This window comes from Phascolarctos cinereus, unplaced genomic scaffold (genome assembly GCF_003287225.1).
Source record: "Phascolarctos cinereus isolate Bilbo 61053 unplaced genomic scaffold, phaCin_HiC Scaffold_2;HRSCAF=192, whole genome shotgun sequence".
Taxonomy (NCBI): domain Eukaryota; kingdom Metazoa; phylum Chordata; class Mammalia; order Diprotodontia; family Phascolarctidae; genus Phascolarctos; species Phascolarctos cinereus.
The window spans coordinates 75,694,452-75,713,067 of record NW_027555625.1 but is presented as its reverse complement, the minus strand read 5'-3'; the positions used below and the strand labels follow the sequence as shown (position 1 = coordinate 75,713,067).

Sequence of the window (18,616 nt, the reverse complement as noted above, 5' to 3'; positions counted from 1 at the left end):
GATAAGGGATTTGAATGCCAAATGACTTTATATTTGATTCTGGAGGTGATAGGGAGACACTGGAATTTATTGAGGTGGGGTAGAGGTAACGTGGTCAGATGTGTACTTTAGGAAGATCATTTTGACAGCAGAATTGAGGATGGATTGGAGTGAGGAGAGACTTGGTGGCATGTAGGCAAACCAGCAGGCTACTGTAATAGTCCAGGTGCTAGGTGATCAGGGTTTGCACCAGGATGGTGGCACTGTCAGCAAAGAGAAGGAGGTGTATGTGAGAGTCGTTATGAAGGTAAAACTGACAGGATTAGACAAAAGATTGGATATGGGAGGTGAGACTGAGGATGAAACCTTAGTTAGGAACGTGGGTGAGTGGGGGCATGGTGATACTCCCCAGCAGTAATAGGGAAGTTAGGAAGAGGGAAGGGTTTTTTGGGGCTACAGGTTCCTCACCCCTGACTTAGAGGAATATCCAGCAAAGGAGACTAAGAAGGAGTAGCCAGATAGGTGGGAGGAGAACCAGGAGAAAGTGATGTCAGGAAAATGGAGAAAACAGGTGACTTAAACTTCAAAAGAGTACATATTTTTGAGTAGTAGAGGCAGGAAAAGCAGTTGGGAGGAACTTGTCTCAACCCACAAATGACAAAGACAACTTAGAAGGTCAGTGGGAAAAGTCTGTGACTGTGGTGATGAGAGAAGCTTGGTCCCAGCCCCAGTCCCTGAGCATGACCCCAGGGCAGCAGTTATCTCTGAATCTTCTAGCCCACAGATTGAGGGGGAATCAAGTGGCTGATCAGAGGGGGATTGCAGGGATCTCTTTGCCAGCACTGAGGCAGGAATCTCTTGCTTTGCCCATGCTTGGATCTGGGTCACAGTTCTAGGTGGCAGTCCTGGGGCAAGTAGGAGTGCTGGTGTGGTGGAGCTTGTAGTGGTGGTGAAGAACAAATCCTCCTCATACTTCCAAGGCAGAAAAGAGTGCTTGTGGTCACTCACAGACCAGAGCAGAGGCCAGGAAAGGAGTAAACATCTCTCCCCTTATCATACCACCTTGGAAGAATTGAAAATTTACAGGTCCCTAGAAGTGTCTCTGAAAACAGCTGTACAAAACCCTCGAAACTTGGGACAGTACATTCTCTGCACTGGAAGCAGACCCCTACCTTAACAAACAGTTTAAAACTCAAGTAATTGGCTGGGATCATGAGTAACAAAGAAGATCAAAACATACAACCAGAAGAAGACAACAGAGTCAAAGCTCCTGCATCCAAAGCCTCCAAGAAAATATGAATCAGTCCCAGGTCATGGAAGAGCTCAAAGAGGATTTTGAGAAACAAGTAAGAAGTAGAGGAAAAATTGTGAAGAGAAATGAGAGTGATGCAAGAAAATCACGAAAAAAAAGGCAATAGCTTGCTAAAGGGGACCCAAAAAAATACTGAAGAAAATAATGCCTTAAAAAAATAGTCTAACTCAAATGGCAAAAAGGTCCAAAAAGCCAATGAGGAGAAGAATGCCTTAAAAAAGAAAAATTGGATGTGGACAGCATTTCCTATCATGAGTCTTTTGGAGTTGTCTTAGATCCTTGCATTTCTAAGAAGAGCCAAGTCTATGAAAGTTAATCATTGCATATTGTGGCTGTTCCTGTGTACAATGTTCTCATGGTTCTGCTAACTTCATTCAGCATCAGTTCATCTAAGTCTTTCCAGGTTTTTCTGAAGTCCACCTGCTCATCATTTCTTGTAGCACAATAATATTCCATTACATTCATATACCACAACTTGTTTAGCCATTCCCCAATTGAAGGCATCTCCTGAATTTCCAGTTCTTTGACACCACAAAAAGAGGTGCTAAAATATTTTTGTACATGTGGGTCCTTTTCCCATTTTTATGACCTCTTTGGGATACAGACCTAGAAGTGCTGTTGCTGGGTGAAAGGGTATGCAGTTTTATAGCCCTTTGAGCATGGCTCCAAATTGCTCTGCAGAATGGTTGGATCATTTCCAACTCCAACAACAATGCATTAGTGTTCCAATAGGAAAGGCCCTAAGCTTAAAGAGAACTGAGAAAGGCTTTTTTAATTTAGTACTTTTAGAAATTTTCCCGTTACATGTAAAAAGGTCTTTTTTTCATTTTTAAAACTTTGTGTTCCAAATTCTCTCCCTTCCTCCCTCCCCACCTTCCTTTCCCACTGAGGTAAGCAATTCAGTATGGGTTAAATACGTGTAGTCATATAGAACACTTCCATAATAGTTATGGTATAAAAGAAATCATAGACAAAAAAAAATTCAAGAAAAATAAAGTAAAAAAAATATGGTTCGGTCTGCATTCAGACACCATCAATTCTTTATCTGGTGATGGATAGCATTTTTCATCGTAAGTCCCTCAGAGCTGTCTTGGATCCTTGTATTGCTGAGAATAGCTAAGTCATTCACAGCTGGTCATATAACAATATTGCTATTACTTTATACACGGTACATTTCACTTTACATCAGCTCATATAAGTTGGTTTTTTTTTTTTTGGTTTTCTCTGAGAGTATCCTGCTCATCATTTCCTATAGTAAAATAGTATTCCATCATAATCACCTACCACAATTTGTTTAGCCATTGCCCAGTTGATGGGCTGGGAAAGACTTCTTGCAAAAGGTGGGACTTTAGCTCAGACTTGAAGGAATCCAGGAGGCAGAAGTGAGGAGGGAGAGAGCTCTGGACGTGAGAGTCAGCCAGTGAAAATGCTCAGTCAGGAAATGCACCATCTTGTGTAAGAAGCATCAAGAAGGCCACTGTCACTGGATCTCACAATAACAGAGGGGAGTAAAGTATCAGATGACTGGAACGGTAGGAAGGGACTAGGTTTTAAAGAGTCAAACAGATGATTTTATAGTTGATCCTGAGAGTAATAGGGAGCCACTGGAGTTTATTGAGTAGGTGGATGACATGGTCAGAAATGTGCTTAAGGAAGATCAATTTGACATCTCAGAGGAGGACGGACTGAATTTGGGAAAAGTTTGAGGCAGAAAGACCAACTAGCAGGCTCTTGGAATAGTCCAGGCATGAGGTGACAAGGGCCTGCCTGCACTAGTGTGATGGGCATCTCAGAGGAGAGAAGAGGGCAAATATGAGAAGTGTTACAAGGGTAGATATGGCAGGATTTTTCAACTGATTGGATATAGGGGTGTGTGTGAGAGAGTAAGGAGTCCAGGATGACACCTAGGTTGTGAGCCTGAGTGACTGGGAAGACTTAGGGCTTATATGTAGTAAGACCAGTGACTTAGATAAAAATAAACACCAACTTATAGTAAAGGATGAGAAGATGATCTGGAATGCAGTTACAACAGATCCAACCTAATCTCTTCAAATAAGCTATTGATGCTGAAGATGGGAAATGGAAGAAAGGCAATACAACAAGAGTATACAAGTAGCACATTTTATGGAGGTTTACATAAAGTAGCTCAGACACAACCCCAATCTGTATATGCTTGATTTTCTGGTCAAACGAAGAGTTAGGATAACCAAGGGCTAGGCCATTTTGGAACATGAGCTCATTTGCAGAAACTGACAGAGGTACTTCCTGCCAACATGGCTGCCTGAATAAGAGGCAGACCTTTCAGCTATCACATCTTTACTTCTTCCAAACCTTGAAAATCATACCAAGCTGAATAATGATTAAGAAATCTAATGAGGAAGTATAGTGAGTTCCTCTACCCGAGAAAGTGTACAAAAAGTCATCTAGAATCAGTGGAATAGGAAAGGGGGCCCCTCCAGAAAAACCAGAACAAGGTAGCTCCTCATATTACCAGAGATAGGCTTTGTGTAGACTGCAATATTCTATGTCAAGAGGCAGCAAGTACAGTGCTTCCCAGGGCTGTAGGAAAGCCCCAGGGTGGGAACTTTCAAAACCTAGGAAGTGGCAGCAGGCAGTAGCCAATGACGAACATAGTGCCACAGTGCTTAGGTTTGTATAGTTTAAACCTTAGAACTCTGAAGTCTCTAACATTCTCTCCTGAGATATCAGAGAAGGCTCAAAAGATTCAGCACTCTGAACCTCAGCAAGCAGGTGGGCTTAATCCTGGGAGATGCAAGAACCCAAGGAATCCAAGGTGAGAACAAGGAGGGCAGACCACCCTATCCAAAAACAGCGGAGGATTGAGCCTGGCCTTGGCACGAAGTTCTCATTTAGGGAGTAAAACTAGAAATATGAGTAAATCAAAGAATACACTGATGAATAGAAAACATTATTGAAAATCTCAAGATCTTCAAAAGGAGAGAGTATTTCTGTAGTAACTGCATGCAGAGACTCAAAAGAAAAAAGAAAGGCAGGTGTGGGGAGACTTGCCACTGAATGCCTAGATGAAACAAAGGAAGAGGTAAAAAAATACATAATTAGAAGAATAAGTAGCTTAGAAGAGAAGGTAGTAAACCTTACCCAAGTAACAGAATCCCTAAAAACTAGAATAAACAAATAAACAAAAATCAATACTTCCATGGGATAGCAAGAAATCATTAAGACAAAAATCTAAAATTAGAAAAATAGAATAAAATGCAGGCTATTTGATATAAAGAACAACTGACCTAAAAAAAAAAAGCAGGTCAAGGAAAGATAATTTAAGAATCATTGGGCTTGCTCAAACTATGATTTAAAAAAAAATTCTCAATGCTCCCTATCAAGGAATCATGAAAGAAAACTACCCAAATCTCTTAAATCCAGAAAGCAAAGATAGAATTTACCATTTACCTCCTGTAAGAAACCTCAAAAGCAAAAGTCCCAGGAATGTCATAGCCCAAATCTAGAGCTCCCACATCAAAGAAAAAAAAATACTGTAAACATCCAGAAAGAAGAAATTCAAGTCCTAAGATTCATAGAAAATATCACAAAAGACCTGCCAGCTATTGCTATAAATAACGGATCTTGGAATGCAATATCCAAAAGGCAAAAGATCGTCTTACAAATGAAGAAAACTTACCCTTCAAAGCTTAGTATAATCCTCCAGAGGGAAAGATAGACCTTTAATGGAAGAGGACTTTCAAGCATTTCTGATGAAAAGACCAGAAAAGAGTAGGAACTTTGAAATGCAAACACAATAGTCAAGAAAGTCCAAGAGAAACAAGGTCAATTTATTTGAGCGTTTGAGTTGTATGATGGAATAGTGCTAACACTCAAATGGGGGGAAATAAATGTGTCTCTTTAAGAATATTAATTTTAAAAAGTTATTTGGGGAGTTGAATATGAAAAACAGAGGTCCTGGGAGTGGATTAGTTTTGTTCTGAAGGTTAAAGACGTGAAAAAGAAAGGGGGAGGGTGGTGGAAGGAAATGTATTTGTGTTGAAAGGAGGAAGAAGGGTATGGAACTTGCTATTTCTCATAATTGGGTGTGTTAGAAGAGTATACAGATATGGAGGAAGAAGAGGTGGAGAGAGTGAGCAACAAATGAACCTCACTCTCATTTGAAATGGACAAAAGATTTGATCATACTTGCATGTGCGCAAACAAACAATGGAAATACACCAAACTCAATAAGGAGACAAGTGGGGATAGGAAAATGGAGATTAAACTGGAGAATAATTCCAAAGAAGGAATAATCCCAAGCAAACCAAACTTTCTGATCCTGAAGGGAATATTAAAGGGAGAGGAAAAAGAAAGAAACAAAATCTATAGGGCCACCTCCATCATCTCAGGTAACTGGTGAATGGCTGAAAAAACTGTGGTATATGAATGTCATAGAGTATTATTGTGCCATAAGAAATATGCTACAATATTTCATAGAATCTAGGGTAGTATGATGTGAGCTCAACCAGGAGAACAATTTATACAAGTACAGCAATTTTGTAAAGAAAAACAACTTTAAAAGACCTAAGAACTCTGATCAGTTCAATGACTAGCCATGGATCTGTGATAAAGCATATTAACCCCCTCTTGATAGAATGGTGATAGATATAGGGTACAGAGGCATGCATTTGGACATGGCCATTGTGTGGATTCATTTTGCTTGATTGTGCTTGTTTATTACAAGGGCCTTACTTCATTCTCTCACTTTTTAAAATGGGGGATGATGGAAGTTATCAATAGTGGTGTCAATATGGGGAGACTTTGTAATATTTCAAAAAATATACAGAACAGAAGGAAGTTTGGAAGGAAGCACAGATAAGCAGGACGCTTTTTAAGGTAACATGTAAAATGTATTATATACTTAAAAAAAAGCAAGCAGTAGGACATGGAGATGCATGGTTTCACATGGAATTCTCTTTTGGTCTGTAGACTGAATAGAAATATAAATTTTGAGGTACTTAAGATTTCTTTCTTTTCTTAAAAACAATAACAAAAAGCTTATAGAGATGGAAAGTTCAATGTTATGAGCAAAATCACCTCATAAAATAACTAAAGCCAATGATTGGGGATGATCATGGAAAAAAAGTAAACAAGAAGACTTCGGTAACTACTGATCTATATTCCTACTTCCTCTTTATGAAAACTTTATAAGAACCATCTTTGCATAAATTAAGTGTCTACTTAATGAAAACATGAGAAGGGTAGGCACTCAAAAATAATACCTTATACCCCATTGTAGCATCACATTTACACCACTTGAAAGGCATACAGAGAATTAAAGATTCCACTTTTTATTGTTTATTGATAATAATACACTGTTTGGTATAATAAAATGCAACCTTAAAGACTCTTATTCAACCAGATGGCTCCCACGCATAGATTAAGGTCATGATTTGTGACAGATGCAACAACAGGATGACAATGTTTAATGGTCATCTGGTTTTCAATATCAAGTTAATATAGTGGAGACATGTTCATCAAAGATGTTTATCAGTATCATTCAGGATGGTTGATGCAGAGTGCAAATGAATGAATCATTCCCTGACGATGGTGAGATCCTTCAGGAGCTCCTGTTTGTGGGTGCTAATGTATTGATTTTCTTCAAATTCTGGAATATTATAGAAGTTTCTCTTTTAAAAAATATTATCTCTCTATTCATTTTTGCATTCTGCTCTTTTCTGAAAATATCCCTTCTCTTCCCTTACTCTCTTCTAGTATGGACATTTTAGTTGCTTCTTTAGCATAATTCCAAATTGCTTTTTGGAAGAAGTTGGACCAATTTATAGCTCTACCAATGATGTATTAATGTGTCTGTCTTCCCATAGTTCTTTTAAGTTGTACTATTTCTGTCTTTTGTCATCTTTGCTAATTTGCTCAGGGTGAAGTGAAACCTCAGAGCTGTTTAAAATGTTTTGCAAATTCATTGAGGTAAATAAACCACTTGTTTGAAGAGGTCAGCAATGAAAAACAGGTAAAAATATAAATTAGATAGTACCTAGGAGGAGTTGCAGAGTAAACCATAACTTTTTTTGGTGGGGCTTTTTTTTGTTTTTGTTCTTAAGAGAGGGTAAGTAGCATGATTCATGAAAGATTTTCAGTTGTGCAAGTTTGGTCAAAACTTTAAAAGATGAAGTTTAATGAGGACATATTCACAATGTAGTATTTATATTCTAAACCTCAACTGTACAAGCATAATGAGGGAGATGTATTAGATAGCAAGTTCATTTCCCTAAGGATTCCTGAGCTTTGTCATCCACACTTGTGCTGGGGCTTTACATCTGCCTTGCACCCAAACGTCCTATATGCGTGTCTTCTCTAATTAGAATGTGAGTTCCTTGCGAGTAGGGACTGTTGTACTTTTCAACTTGCATCCCCCACACTTAGTACAATTTTAGCACAAAATAAGTGCCTAATGAAGGCTTTTCTATTTCATTCTATTTGATGACAACTTTTACTTTATTCTAAACCCAGTATGAGGCAGCAATGTGTTGTGTCTGCTAAAAAGACTAATACAATTATAAATTGCATTAATCAATATATAGTGAAAAACACTGGGTGGTGGTGGTGGTGGTGGTGGTGCAGTAACAAAACCACTGTCACTACATTGTTTATAACATACTTGAAGTTTTGTGTTCAGTTCTGGGCTTCCCATTTTAAGAGGGATGTTGAGAAACTGGAATATGAGGGTATATAAAATTGCATAGAGGGAATGGTTGAGAGAACTGGGAATCTTTGTCTGGTAAAAAATGTAGCCAATATAAATTTTGAGGATCCTTATCATAATTCCTGGTCTTACAGACAAGTATTGGGTCTCAGAGCAAGGCTACATCCCTTCAGGGCTCTAGGGGTACCCGTGGAGAGACCTTGGCTCAAGCCCATACCTACATGCTTCCCTGCTCAAGATTATCAGTTGAGAATAATTTCTAGGAGTATTTACCAAGTTGATACAATAAGAACAGTTGGTATAAAACATCTGTGATGGTCCCACAAGTACATACAAAGTTCAGGGGAAAATTAGATCAAGCTTAGATTACATAGATAGCAAAGGGGTAGCTCATAGCCCCTACTTTCTTGAAGTCCTTTTCTCCCATGTGTGGGATGCTCAAGAGTTTCTCTTTAGTCATTGTGTATAATTTCTTTACTCAGTTCATTGTGGGGCCAAGAAATGCTGTCCAATTTGTCCTCAGATCTCAATGTAGACATTGCTGGCAGCTCATCTAGGGAGGCTGCTAGGATGCCAATGGGAAAATGAGAAGTCCAATATCCTTCATACCCTCTGAAGTTCTTCACCTGGTCAGAGGTGGGTCAAGAAATGAGGAGGAGACACAGGACAAAGCTGAAGCCTAGGCTTCTTCTTCCATTCAGATATAGTAAAACTCACTTCAGAGTTTTATTACAGCACTACTCTTGCTCCAGCTTCTCTAATGACTACATTCTCAAATCAATTGAAAATTTAATAGAACCACTAGGGCGTGACAAAGTTTCTTTAATCGATCTGAATCCTCCTTCTGTTAAGACATTCCAGTTCAAAGGACTTTTCCCACATAGTCTAGTGCTTATAATTGATTGATTGTTTTCACTTAAGGTACTATATTTTATCATTTAATTTCTCAGTAGGTTGAGCTAACAGCTGAATAATTCAATCAATCCCATCCTTACTAGACTACTTAGTAATTCATGGCATCAAATATTTGAAGTTCTTTAGAAGACGAGTTAGACTTATTTTGTAACACTTCAGAGGCCAGAGAGAAATTACAATTAGACAAATTTCTGCTTGGCCAATGTCAGCAGTCAAATGAATGCTCTCCAGGAAATCTTTTTTTGTTTGGAAGTAGGTTACCATATACTTAGAGAACAGAGGGGTATGGGGCTCTGCTTTTCCTTGTCCATCTCCCTTGCCCAGTCTTTGCAGTTTTTGAGCATCTTGAATGTACTTTGGGCTTCTGTTGAGCATTGGATTGACACTACCTCTTCCAAAATAAAAAGAGGTACATAGATTCAATCCTGGGATACAATGTGTAGCAGTCCATTCTATTAGATGTCTACACTAGACCCCCACACACCTAAGTGAAGACACTCAGAGGCCACTTATTTACCTTTGGAAAAATGGCAACATGTGTATTCTTAGAATCATAAGTTAGATTTCTTGCTTTCTCATGACCACGGATAGGATTGTTCTTTTCTTGTTTTTTCTTCCTGCTTTTGTCAGTCTTTCTCACCTTGTTTACATTTTTTTCACTTCTCTTTACCTGCCTGGCTTTGTTTAAAAACAGAGCAAAAACATTGTTGTATCTCTGTCAGTCAAAGGCCTTTATTTATTTGAACTATGTTCTCTGTTTTATTTCATTTCTACATATCTAGGTTATCTGTATTACTATTGAGAAATAATTTATTTATTTAAAGTGAAGAACTCAATGTAGAATGTAGAGAGATATAACGTGGACCTTTGTCTTAGCACATCCAATATAACTCACTCAGGATTATTATGAGGAAAGTGTTTTGTCAACCATTAAGCACTATACAGATATGAGTATTACTCTTTTCATCAAAACAATTGCATTATTGGTACTGTAGCTGTTCTTTTTAATATTTTTAATCTTGGACAAAATTTTACCAATTTCATACCATATGGCCACATGTTTTTATAGATTAGTGTTCAATTGGTGAAAGGTATGAGGGAAATAATTTCAGCTTACTTTAAGAAAGAATGTTTAACAATTAAAACTTTTTAAATGAAGTGTCTTCCCTTTTGAAGTAGTATATAACTAGTCTCAGAAATACTAAAACAGTGACCAAGATAACTACACATCTGTAATAATTTAGAGGACATTCTTACTCTCAGGTTCTGTAATTCTTCTGGCTTGTCTTCCTTCCCTACCCTACCCAATCTCTTCATCTGTGAAATACTCCATACTATGGGATGTTCAGGGAGGACTAGCGCCTCTGGTATGAGAGCTTGCTAAGCTCTTTTCAGAGATGTGCATCCACCTTTGATGTCCATCGTTACCCAGCTCTCATATGTGGCTTTAGAAATGGTAGCATGTGAAGCAGCCACTTACTGGGAAACCTGTCTTGGCAGACAGGCTAAACTAGGTTAGGGTAACTAACGGGCCTCATCCATTGATGAACCGGGGAATGTCTCCCCCAAACACATGAAGACTTTCCCCTGGTGGAATGGGTAGATGAGAACAATTTGTTCCAATGGCCATGAAGGAAGCTGAAGCAGGCATTGTGGGGTGCTTAGAGCTTGTGCATCCACTGCATACCAGGCCATAGCTGATCATCTTGACCTTCGTCTTGCCACTGAACTTCAGTGACTCTGGAAGAGAGAGTGAGGCTGAAGACTTTGTGCAACTCCGCCTCACTTAAATGTGGTTGACAAGCAAGTCAAGACATCACTCTGTGATGTCATTGGTCCTCTTCAAAGAAAATGAAGGAGAAACAACTTGATTCTATGTACTTACCATATAATTTAGGACTTGAAAATATTCTGCCTTATATTATTTTCTAAATTTTGTCATGGCTGTGTTTTCCAACTGAACAAAATTGCATTCTTTACAAGGATATAGGTCATGTCTTATACTTCTTTGATATGTCCTACTTGATAAGTCCCACATAGTCTAGAACAGCTTTTTTAATTATCAGTATTGGCATATATTTACCAATTCAAAAATCTTTTCCCACTAAAGGTACTTGCTTCCTTTTTTAAAAAAATGTTTTATTGGTGTCTTTTGTTTTTACATCACAGTCATTTCTGGAAATCCTGCACCTACCCCCTCCTTTATCCTCCGCTAAAACTTCTTTTGTAACAATGAAAAGCAGTTAAGCAAAACTAGTACATCTGAAAATGTAAACAACATGGTTCCTAGTATTATTCAGAACTGTGTGTAGTGAGGAGAGGGAGGCATGTTTCATTATCTGTTCTCCAGAATCATTGCTGGTATTTCAGTTACTCACAATTTGGTTTCCTTTTCGTGATCTTTTCCTTTACATTTTTGTAATCATCGGATATGTTGTTACTTTGGTTTTGCCTATTTTGCTTTGCATTAGTTCATACAAATCTTCCTATGGTTCTCTGAATTTTTCATATTTATCATATCTATACAGTAATATTATATTCATATGCCATATTTATTTTTTAAACCATTCCCCAGTCATATACCTACTGTTTCCAGTTCTTTGTTACTGCAAAATATCCTACTATGAGGATTTTTATATTATTTTCTTCTAAATGTTGTTACTATTTAAAACATAAAGACCAAATAAATTGACTACTCCCTTAACCCTATTTATTGCCCCACTTCCTGCCTTCCTCCTGGCTTTGGCTCCTCACCTGACATTCCCAGTCCCTGAGCTGCTAGAAGCCACTGTGCTGTGGCTGCAGAGGGCAGAGCAATCTTTGATGGAGAATTTACATATTATGTTGTTTCACAATACAGCCTGAGTTAGGCTAAATTATTGTCAGGTATGGAACAAAATAAAGGTTTTATTTGACTTGAAACATCAAGCATACTGGTTCCTATAATCCTGCCAATTTACTTTTACTCCTATTAGATTCTGGCTCGTCTTTCAAACTCTGAGTAAAGAAAACACCAGAAATGGTCCTAGTGAACAGATAATAAAACATGCTTCCCCCTCTTCACTTAATACAGGTTTGAGGGAGGGATTATTAGGGAACCATTCTGTTTACATTTTCAAATGTGATGGTTTCGCTTAATTGCATTTTTTTTGTTAAAAGGGAAGTAAGTTTTAGTTGGTGGTGGGGAGGGTTAGGGAAGCAGTAGATGCTGGATCTCCTGAAATGACTATGATGTAAAAGCTCCTTAGGGCAAAGACTGTTTTTCTTTTTTCACATTTGTATCCCCAGTTCTTAGTACAGTGCCTGGCACATAGTAAGTCTTTTATAACTGTTTGTTGTCTGACCGAATGTTGCCATCTCTCTCCAAGGCCATTTCAGGGCTCCAGGATGGTTGTTCTAGTCTTGAGTAAAAATGTTTTTGAAGGACTCATATATACAGAACTATAATCTTCACAGAGTAGTAAAAAATTGGGAGCTAAGGGGAGTACTCATCTGTTGGGGAATAGCTAAACAAATTATAGCATACAAGTGTTATAGAATATTATTTTGTCATAACTAGTTTCAGAGTTAACTTGGAAGAACTCTGTGAGCTACTGCAGAATAAGGTGAACAGAATCAGGAGAATAATTTATATATATAATGTGACATCATAGAGAAAACTTCAAAAGACCTTAGAACCTTGATTAATTCAATGATAATCATGAGTCTGAGTTGAGCAGTCGAAAGATAAAACATGACACCTGCCTCCTGTCAGGAAGGGAAGGGGTTTAAAATGCAGAATAAACACATATTCTTAGACATGGCTAGTGTAAAAAAAAATTTGCTTTTGATTCCTTCCTTCCTTCCTTCCTTCCTTCCTTCCTTCCTTCCTTCCTTCCTTCCTTCCTTCCTTCCTTCCTTCCTTCCTTCCTTCCTTCCTTCCTTCCTTTCTTCTGTCTTTTTGATTGTAAAAGGGAAAGGTCATAAATGCTTGTAAAATAAGTAAGTAAAGTTAAAAAAAACTTGGTATTTCAGGAATCACTGATGTTCAAGGATTCATCTGTGAGCTTCACCGAAGATGAATGGGGGCATTTTGATTCTGCTCAGAAAGGTCTGTATAGAGATGTGATGCTGGAGAACTACAGGAACCTGGCTTCAATGGGTAAGGGTTATTTCCCTGCATGATTCATGGAGTAATGTTAGGCAAGAGTAAGTTTTCTCAACCAGGTGTCCAGGAATGTGATTTTAAAAAATATTTTGATAACTTCCTTCCTTCCTTTTTTATCTTCTCTCCTGTCCACTCCTCTGCAACCTGCAGGCATAGTTTTTAGGATAAAGGAAGCCATAGTATCATCATATTTTTATTTGGTCAGATCATAGCTGAAATATTGTTTAGTTGTAAGCTCTGCATTTTAGGAAGGATATTGATAAAAGAACATATTCAGAGGAGAGTGATCAGGATAGTGAGAGAATTGAAAACTATTCCATACAAGAATTACTTAAAGTACTTGGGAATACCTATCCTGGAACACAGATGGCTTGGGAGATAGGGTGTAAAATGAGAATTTTCTTTAGCAGACTGTAGGCCTTTGAATTTTACTTTTATTCCTGGGAAAATTCTAGAATGGACCATTAAAGAGATGATTAGTGAAAATAAAGAAAAGGATGCAATGAGTACAAGGTTGCAAATGAAGCACGGCTTCATTGAAAATAGGTCATGTCATACTAACATGATTTGCTTTTTAACAGTGCTACTAAACTGGTAGATAAGCAAAACATTGTAGATACAGTTTTTCTGGATTTTAGCAAAGAATTTGATAAATTATGTCATTTTATTCTTCCGGAAAGGAACAAGAAATGTGGACTAGACAATACAATTAGATAAATTCAGGTTGTATAGCTAAATTCAAAGAGAATTTGTTAATTGTTAACTCAGTGTTAACTTGTTTGGCAGCCTCCAGTGGAGTGTCCAGGGATATATGTTTGGTCGATTTCTTTTTAAAGTTTTTATTATGGCTTGGATAAATATATAGATGGCATAATCATTGGGTTACAGAAGATCCTGGAGCTGGGATAGGTACCATAGTAGATGAAAGAGTCAAGATACAAAAAAATCTTGACCTGCATTGGGTTGAATCTAATAACATGTAGAAATAAAGATGAAGTGATACTTAGGATTAAAATCAAGTTTACAAATGTAGCATGGGGAAGGCATGTTTAGATAGAAGTTTATTTGAAAAAAGAAATGCGGGTTTTGGTGTGCTGCAAGCTCAATATACGTTATCAATGTATTGTGATAGTCAACAAAAGTAATTTAGTCTTGAACTATATCGAGAGGCATAGCCTCCAGGAATTAGGGAGGGAGATGAAAGTCCCTCTCTACTATGTAATAATCAGACCAAACATAGAGTACTGTATTTAGTACTGGGCACTAGTATTAAAGAAAGACATCATAAATCTGGAGAATATCCATAGGAGAGCAACCAGGATATATATCAAAGGTCCTTGAGTCCATGTTATATCAGAATTGGATGAAGGAACTGTGGATGTTTAGCCAAGAAAAAGAAAATTCAGGGGAGACATGGTAGCTATGTTCAAGCATTTGAAGGGCTGTTATGTGGAAAAGAAATTAGACTTTTTCTGTTAAGGCAGTTGCATGTGCCATGGAGAGTGTGATGGACTTGGAGTCGGGAAGATCCAAGTTTTAATCCTGCCTCAGATACAACTAGCTGTGTGGCCCTAGGCAGATAACTTCATCATTATCATCAATAAGCATTTGTTAATCACTTATTGTATGCCAGGCTCTGTGCTATACTAAGGGGATCCAAGAAAGGCGGAGCCATGGTACCTGCCCTTATTGGAGCTTACGTTCTAACTGGCGGCAATATGCAAACAACTATGGCTGTACAAGATGTATACAGTGTAAATGGGAGGTCATCTTAGAGGTAAGGCATTAGAAGGAGTAGATGGGAAAGCCTCTTGCAGAAAGGGAGATTTGACCTGAGTCTTGAAGGAAGCCATTAGCTACCACAGTTTCCTCATCTAACACAGAGATGATACCAGAACCTACTTCACAAGTTTGTTGTGAAGATGAACTGAGATAATGTGTAAAGTGCTTTGTAAACCTTAAATTGCTATGTAAATATTAATTATTATTATTGTTATTATTAATACATTTCTAATAATTAGAGTTGTTTGAAAGTGGGCTGTCTAGGGAGGTGCTGGGCATCCCACCCCAAAACTGAAGGTCTATAGAATCTGCATCAACACTTGTCAGGTATGTTATACTGGAGATTCCTTTTAGGTATGAATTAGACTAGATGGTCACTCTTAAATATGTTACAATGAAGTATGTCAAATTCTGGTACTGTAATAACCACAATAGCTAGCATGCATAAGCACTTTAAGGTTTACAAAGTGCTTTACAATATATTATCTCATTTGATCTTTACAGCCACCCTTGGAGTTTGGTGTTACTATTATCCACATTTTACAAAAGAGGAAACTAAGGCATAGAGAGGTTAAGTGATATGCCCAGGATCATGCACTTTCTGAAGCAAGATTTGAATTCACTTCTTTCTTTTTTAAAAAAAAAAATTTTTTGGGGGGTGAGGCAATTGGGGTTAAGTGACTTGACCAATGTCACACAACTAGTAATGTTATGTGTCTGAACTCAGGTCCTCCTGACACCAAGGCCAAAGCTCTATTCACTGCGCCACCTAACTGCCCCTAAAGTGCCTGGAAGTTAACCACCAAATATATATTTAGGTCTTTTTTTTTTCTATTTTTTTTTTTTTGGCTAGGCAGGGGGTTAAGTGACTTGCCCAGGGTCACACAGCTAGTAAGTGTTAAGTGTCTGAGGCCAGATTTGAACTCAGGTCCTCCTGACTCCAGGGCCAGTGCTCTATCCACTGCACCACCTAGCTGCCCCTCAGGTCTTTCTTGACTCTCAGTCTAGCACTCTGTCTACTCCAAAGCATAGCTGCCACTGCTATGAATTATGGAGAGTTGAAAGAGTAGCCTCCATTGGAGAAAGTTGCAAAGGATACTAAATTGTCAGAGAAAATATGGGTTTCACAAAATATGAGAAAATATATGATGTCATAGAGGAAATATTGTAGAATATAAAGGTGTTTGTTCAAAAGAGTGCAGCTGAAGTGTGGGGTTGTAGAATGTTCCTGTGTATAGACAAGAACAATAGGATGGCACTGATTTCTGCTCTGATTCTTTATCTTCTGTCACCAATACTCAAATCTTTTCTTTTTACCTTATAAACAGGACATCCCGTTTCCAAGCCAGATGTGATTTCTCAGCTGAAGCACGGAAAAGACCCCTGGACCAAGAAAGAAATTCCAAAAAGCCACCGCCTAGGTGAGTGTGAGAACCCAGAAGGAAGAAATCACTGTAATAGTCCTAAAAGGGTGGAATTTTGGAAGAAGTGATTAGGTAAGTCTCCTTACCTGAAGCCATTTGTCTTGAACTCCCTTAGATACCTGAACTTCACCTAATCATTTCACAGATTCTTGGAGTTGAAAATGATCTTTGAGGTTATCTGGTCCTACTTAATACCCAATGAATCAGTGTCCTCTGCAATATCCCTGACAAAGAGCCCTCTGCTTCTGACACAGCATGTTATATTTTTGGTCAGCTGCAGCAATTATTAAATTCTTCCTTAATTTGAATCTAATCTCCCACATTTATCTAGCCAGGGTGTTTTACTTTGTTATTCCTATATTTTCTTCTGCTACAGCATAGTTCCACTTAGATATCCCACCATTAAGTGGATTTTTTTTTCATGTTTTGAATTTTTATGTAGTTTATGAGGCTTTCTGATGTAGTCCCTCCTAAAAATATCAGCTCTTGAAGGAGGCAATCAGGTGTAGTGGGAGTCACACAGTCAAGAAGACTGATCTTATCTCTTGCTTATGGACACTCTCTCTCAAGGTCAGTATGTCCTTCTGCAGGAGTTAAGTCTCTCCTTCCCTCCCCACCTTGACCTCTGGCCATAGCCGAGGGCCTCACTTCTCTTGTTTAGAGAAGGTGATTTCTTGGGGTGCCCAGTAAAGACCCATTAAAAGATTTCTTTCTTTCTTTCTCACCCCCATCCATGGATGTACTTGAGCAGTATTCTATCACTTTGTCTAGATTAGCTTTCTTGTCCCGGACTCTAATGCAGTCCTTCTCCTTCTCTGTTATTTTTTCTGCTCTTCCATGGCCCCTAAATCTTGTTATCAGGCTGCAGAAATTACTGTTCTTTCTCTGCTCCCTTCTCCAGCTCTTGTGTCTTTTGCTTTCCCTCTTTTCACTGGAGCTACTTGCCACTGTTGGAGGCAGGTAGATGGCTCAGTAGACAAAGCAGTCAGGAAGTGGAGTCAGGAAGACCTGAGTTCAAATCTGGCCTCAGACCTTTACTAGCTTTATGACTCTGGACAAGTAACTTAACCTCTGTTTGCCTTAATCCACTTCAGAAGGAAATGGCAAACCATTTCAGTATCTTTGCCAAGAAAACCCCACGGACGATATAATCCATGGGAACACGAAGTCAGTCATTGAACAACACAGACTGAACAACAACTTCCTGTTGTATTTTTATTCCTGCAGAAGATATTGATTCACTTATAGAGGAGCATGAGATTCAGTTCACAGAATGTTAATCCAGTCCTTCCTTCTTACCTTCTTTGGACTCCTTCCCCCCACCCTTTGTTTTTCTTTTTGTTGAACATGTGATTTCATCAGGGTAGTGAGCTTCAGGTGAGCAACGTTTTCTACCAGTGTAGATTGGCTTTTTCAAGGTCATCTTTGAGAAGTTAATCTAATTTATGGTTAATCTCCTGAGAGGTTAAGAGACTTGCTCAGGGACACACAGCTGACATGTGTTAGAGACAGGGCTTGAAGCTAGGCTTTCCTGATTCTGAGGCCATCTTTGCCACTATGCCTGGCTCCTTATTTCCTTTTAATATGTAGCCCTTTAGAAACTTTTGTCCCTTGCTGATCCCTCTCTGTTATATTTTTTAAAGACAGTCTAGAAACAAGAGAGAATTAATTTCATAGCTCAGTTTTTTCCCCGATAATTGTGCTTAGTTACTTTGCTTCTGTTTTAGTTTTGTTTGGATTGTTTGCAGGTGGAATGTTCTTCTCTTGTTTCTTTTGCAGGAATAACTGAAATCCTCTTTTTTGTTGAATTTCCAAGTGTATCTATTGATGATTAGGCCAATGTTTACAGGCTATTTTAATTTGGGGGTACATCATGATCTTTTTTAGGAATCTGTTATTCGAACCTCTCATTTCTAACCTAATCTCTATCCTAATTTCTTTTTACAAGTTTTATTTGTGTGTCGAACAGTTTTGGAGGCTCCTTGCGGCTATTCCATGATCTCTGGGAATATTTTACTGGGGGTTTTGGGTTTGTTTTCCTTTAAAGCAGGAGTTCTTCACATGGGGTTCACAGATGAGGTCTATGGGTTAATCTCAGTTGGTCTTTGAACTTGAATGGAAAAAAAATATATCTTTATTTCAGCATAATTGGTTTCCTTTCTAATCCCATGTATTGTATTTTATGCACTTAAAAATATTTACCCAAGAAGGAGTTGATAGGCTTAGCCAAACTGCCAGAGTGATCTGTGATACTAAAAAGGTTGAGAATCCCTGCTTTAATGTATACTTATTAATTGTGTTATGGTCTTCTTTTGAATTTACTCATTTTTCCTTTTTGTCTTTATAAGTCTATCATTCTGACAACAGGACAT

General features: G+C 38.2%; 1 protein-coding gene across 15 annotated transcripts in view; it reads left to right on the top strand.

Annotated features, from left to right (window-relative positions):
• Positions 1-18,616, top strand: part of LOC110193229 (zinc finger protein 69 homolog) — a 56,807-nt gene that overhangs the window by 18,743 nt on the left and 19,448 nt on the right. For 14 of the 15 annotated variants that reach the window (XM_020964889.2, XM_020964890.2, XM_020964891.1 and 11 more), the window contains exons 4-5: positions 12,906-13,032; positions 16,149-16,241. In XM_020964889.2, the coding sequence (XP_020820548.1) occupies positions 12,906-13,032; positions 16,149-16,241 (220 nt within the window). Of the gene's footprint in view, positions 1-12,905; positions 13,033-16,148; positions 16,242-16,686; positions 16,815-18,616 lie in introns of all 15 variants that reach the window. The other variant, XR_013484542.1, reaches the window with a different exon arrangement.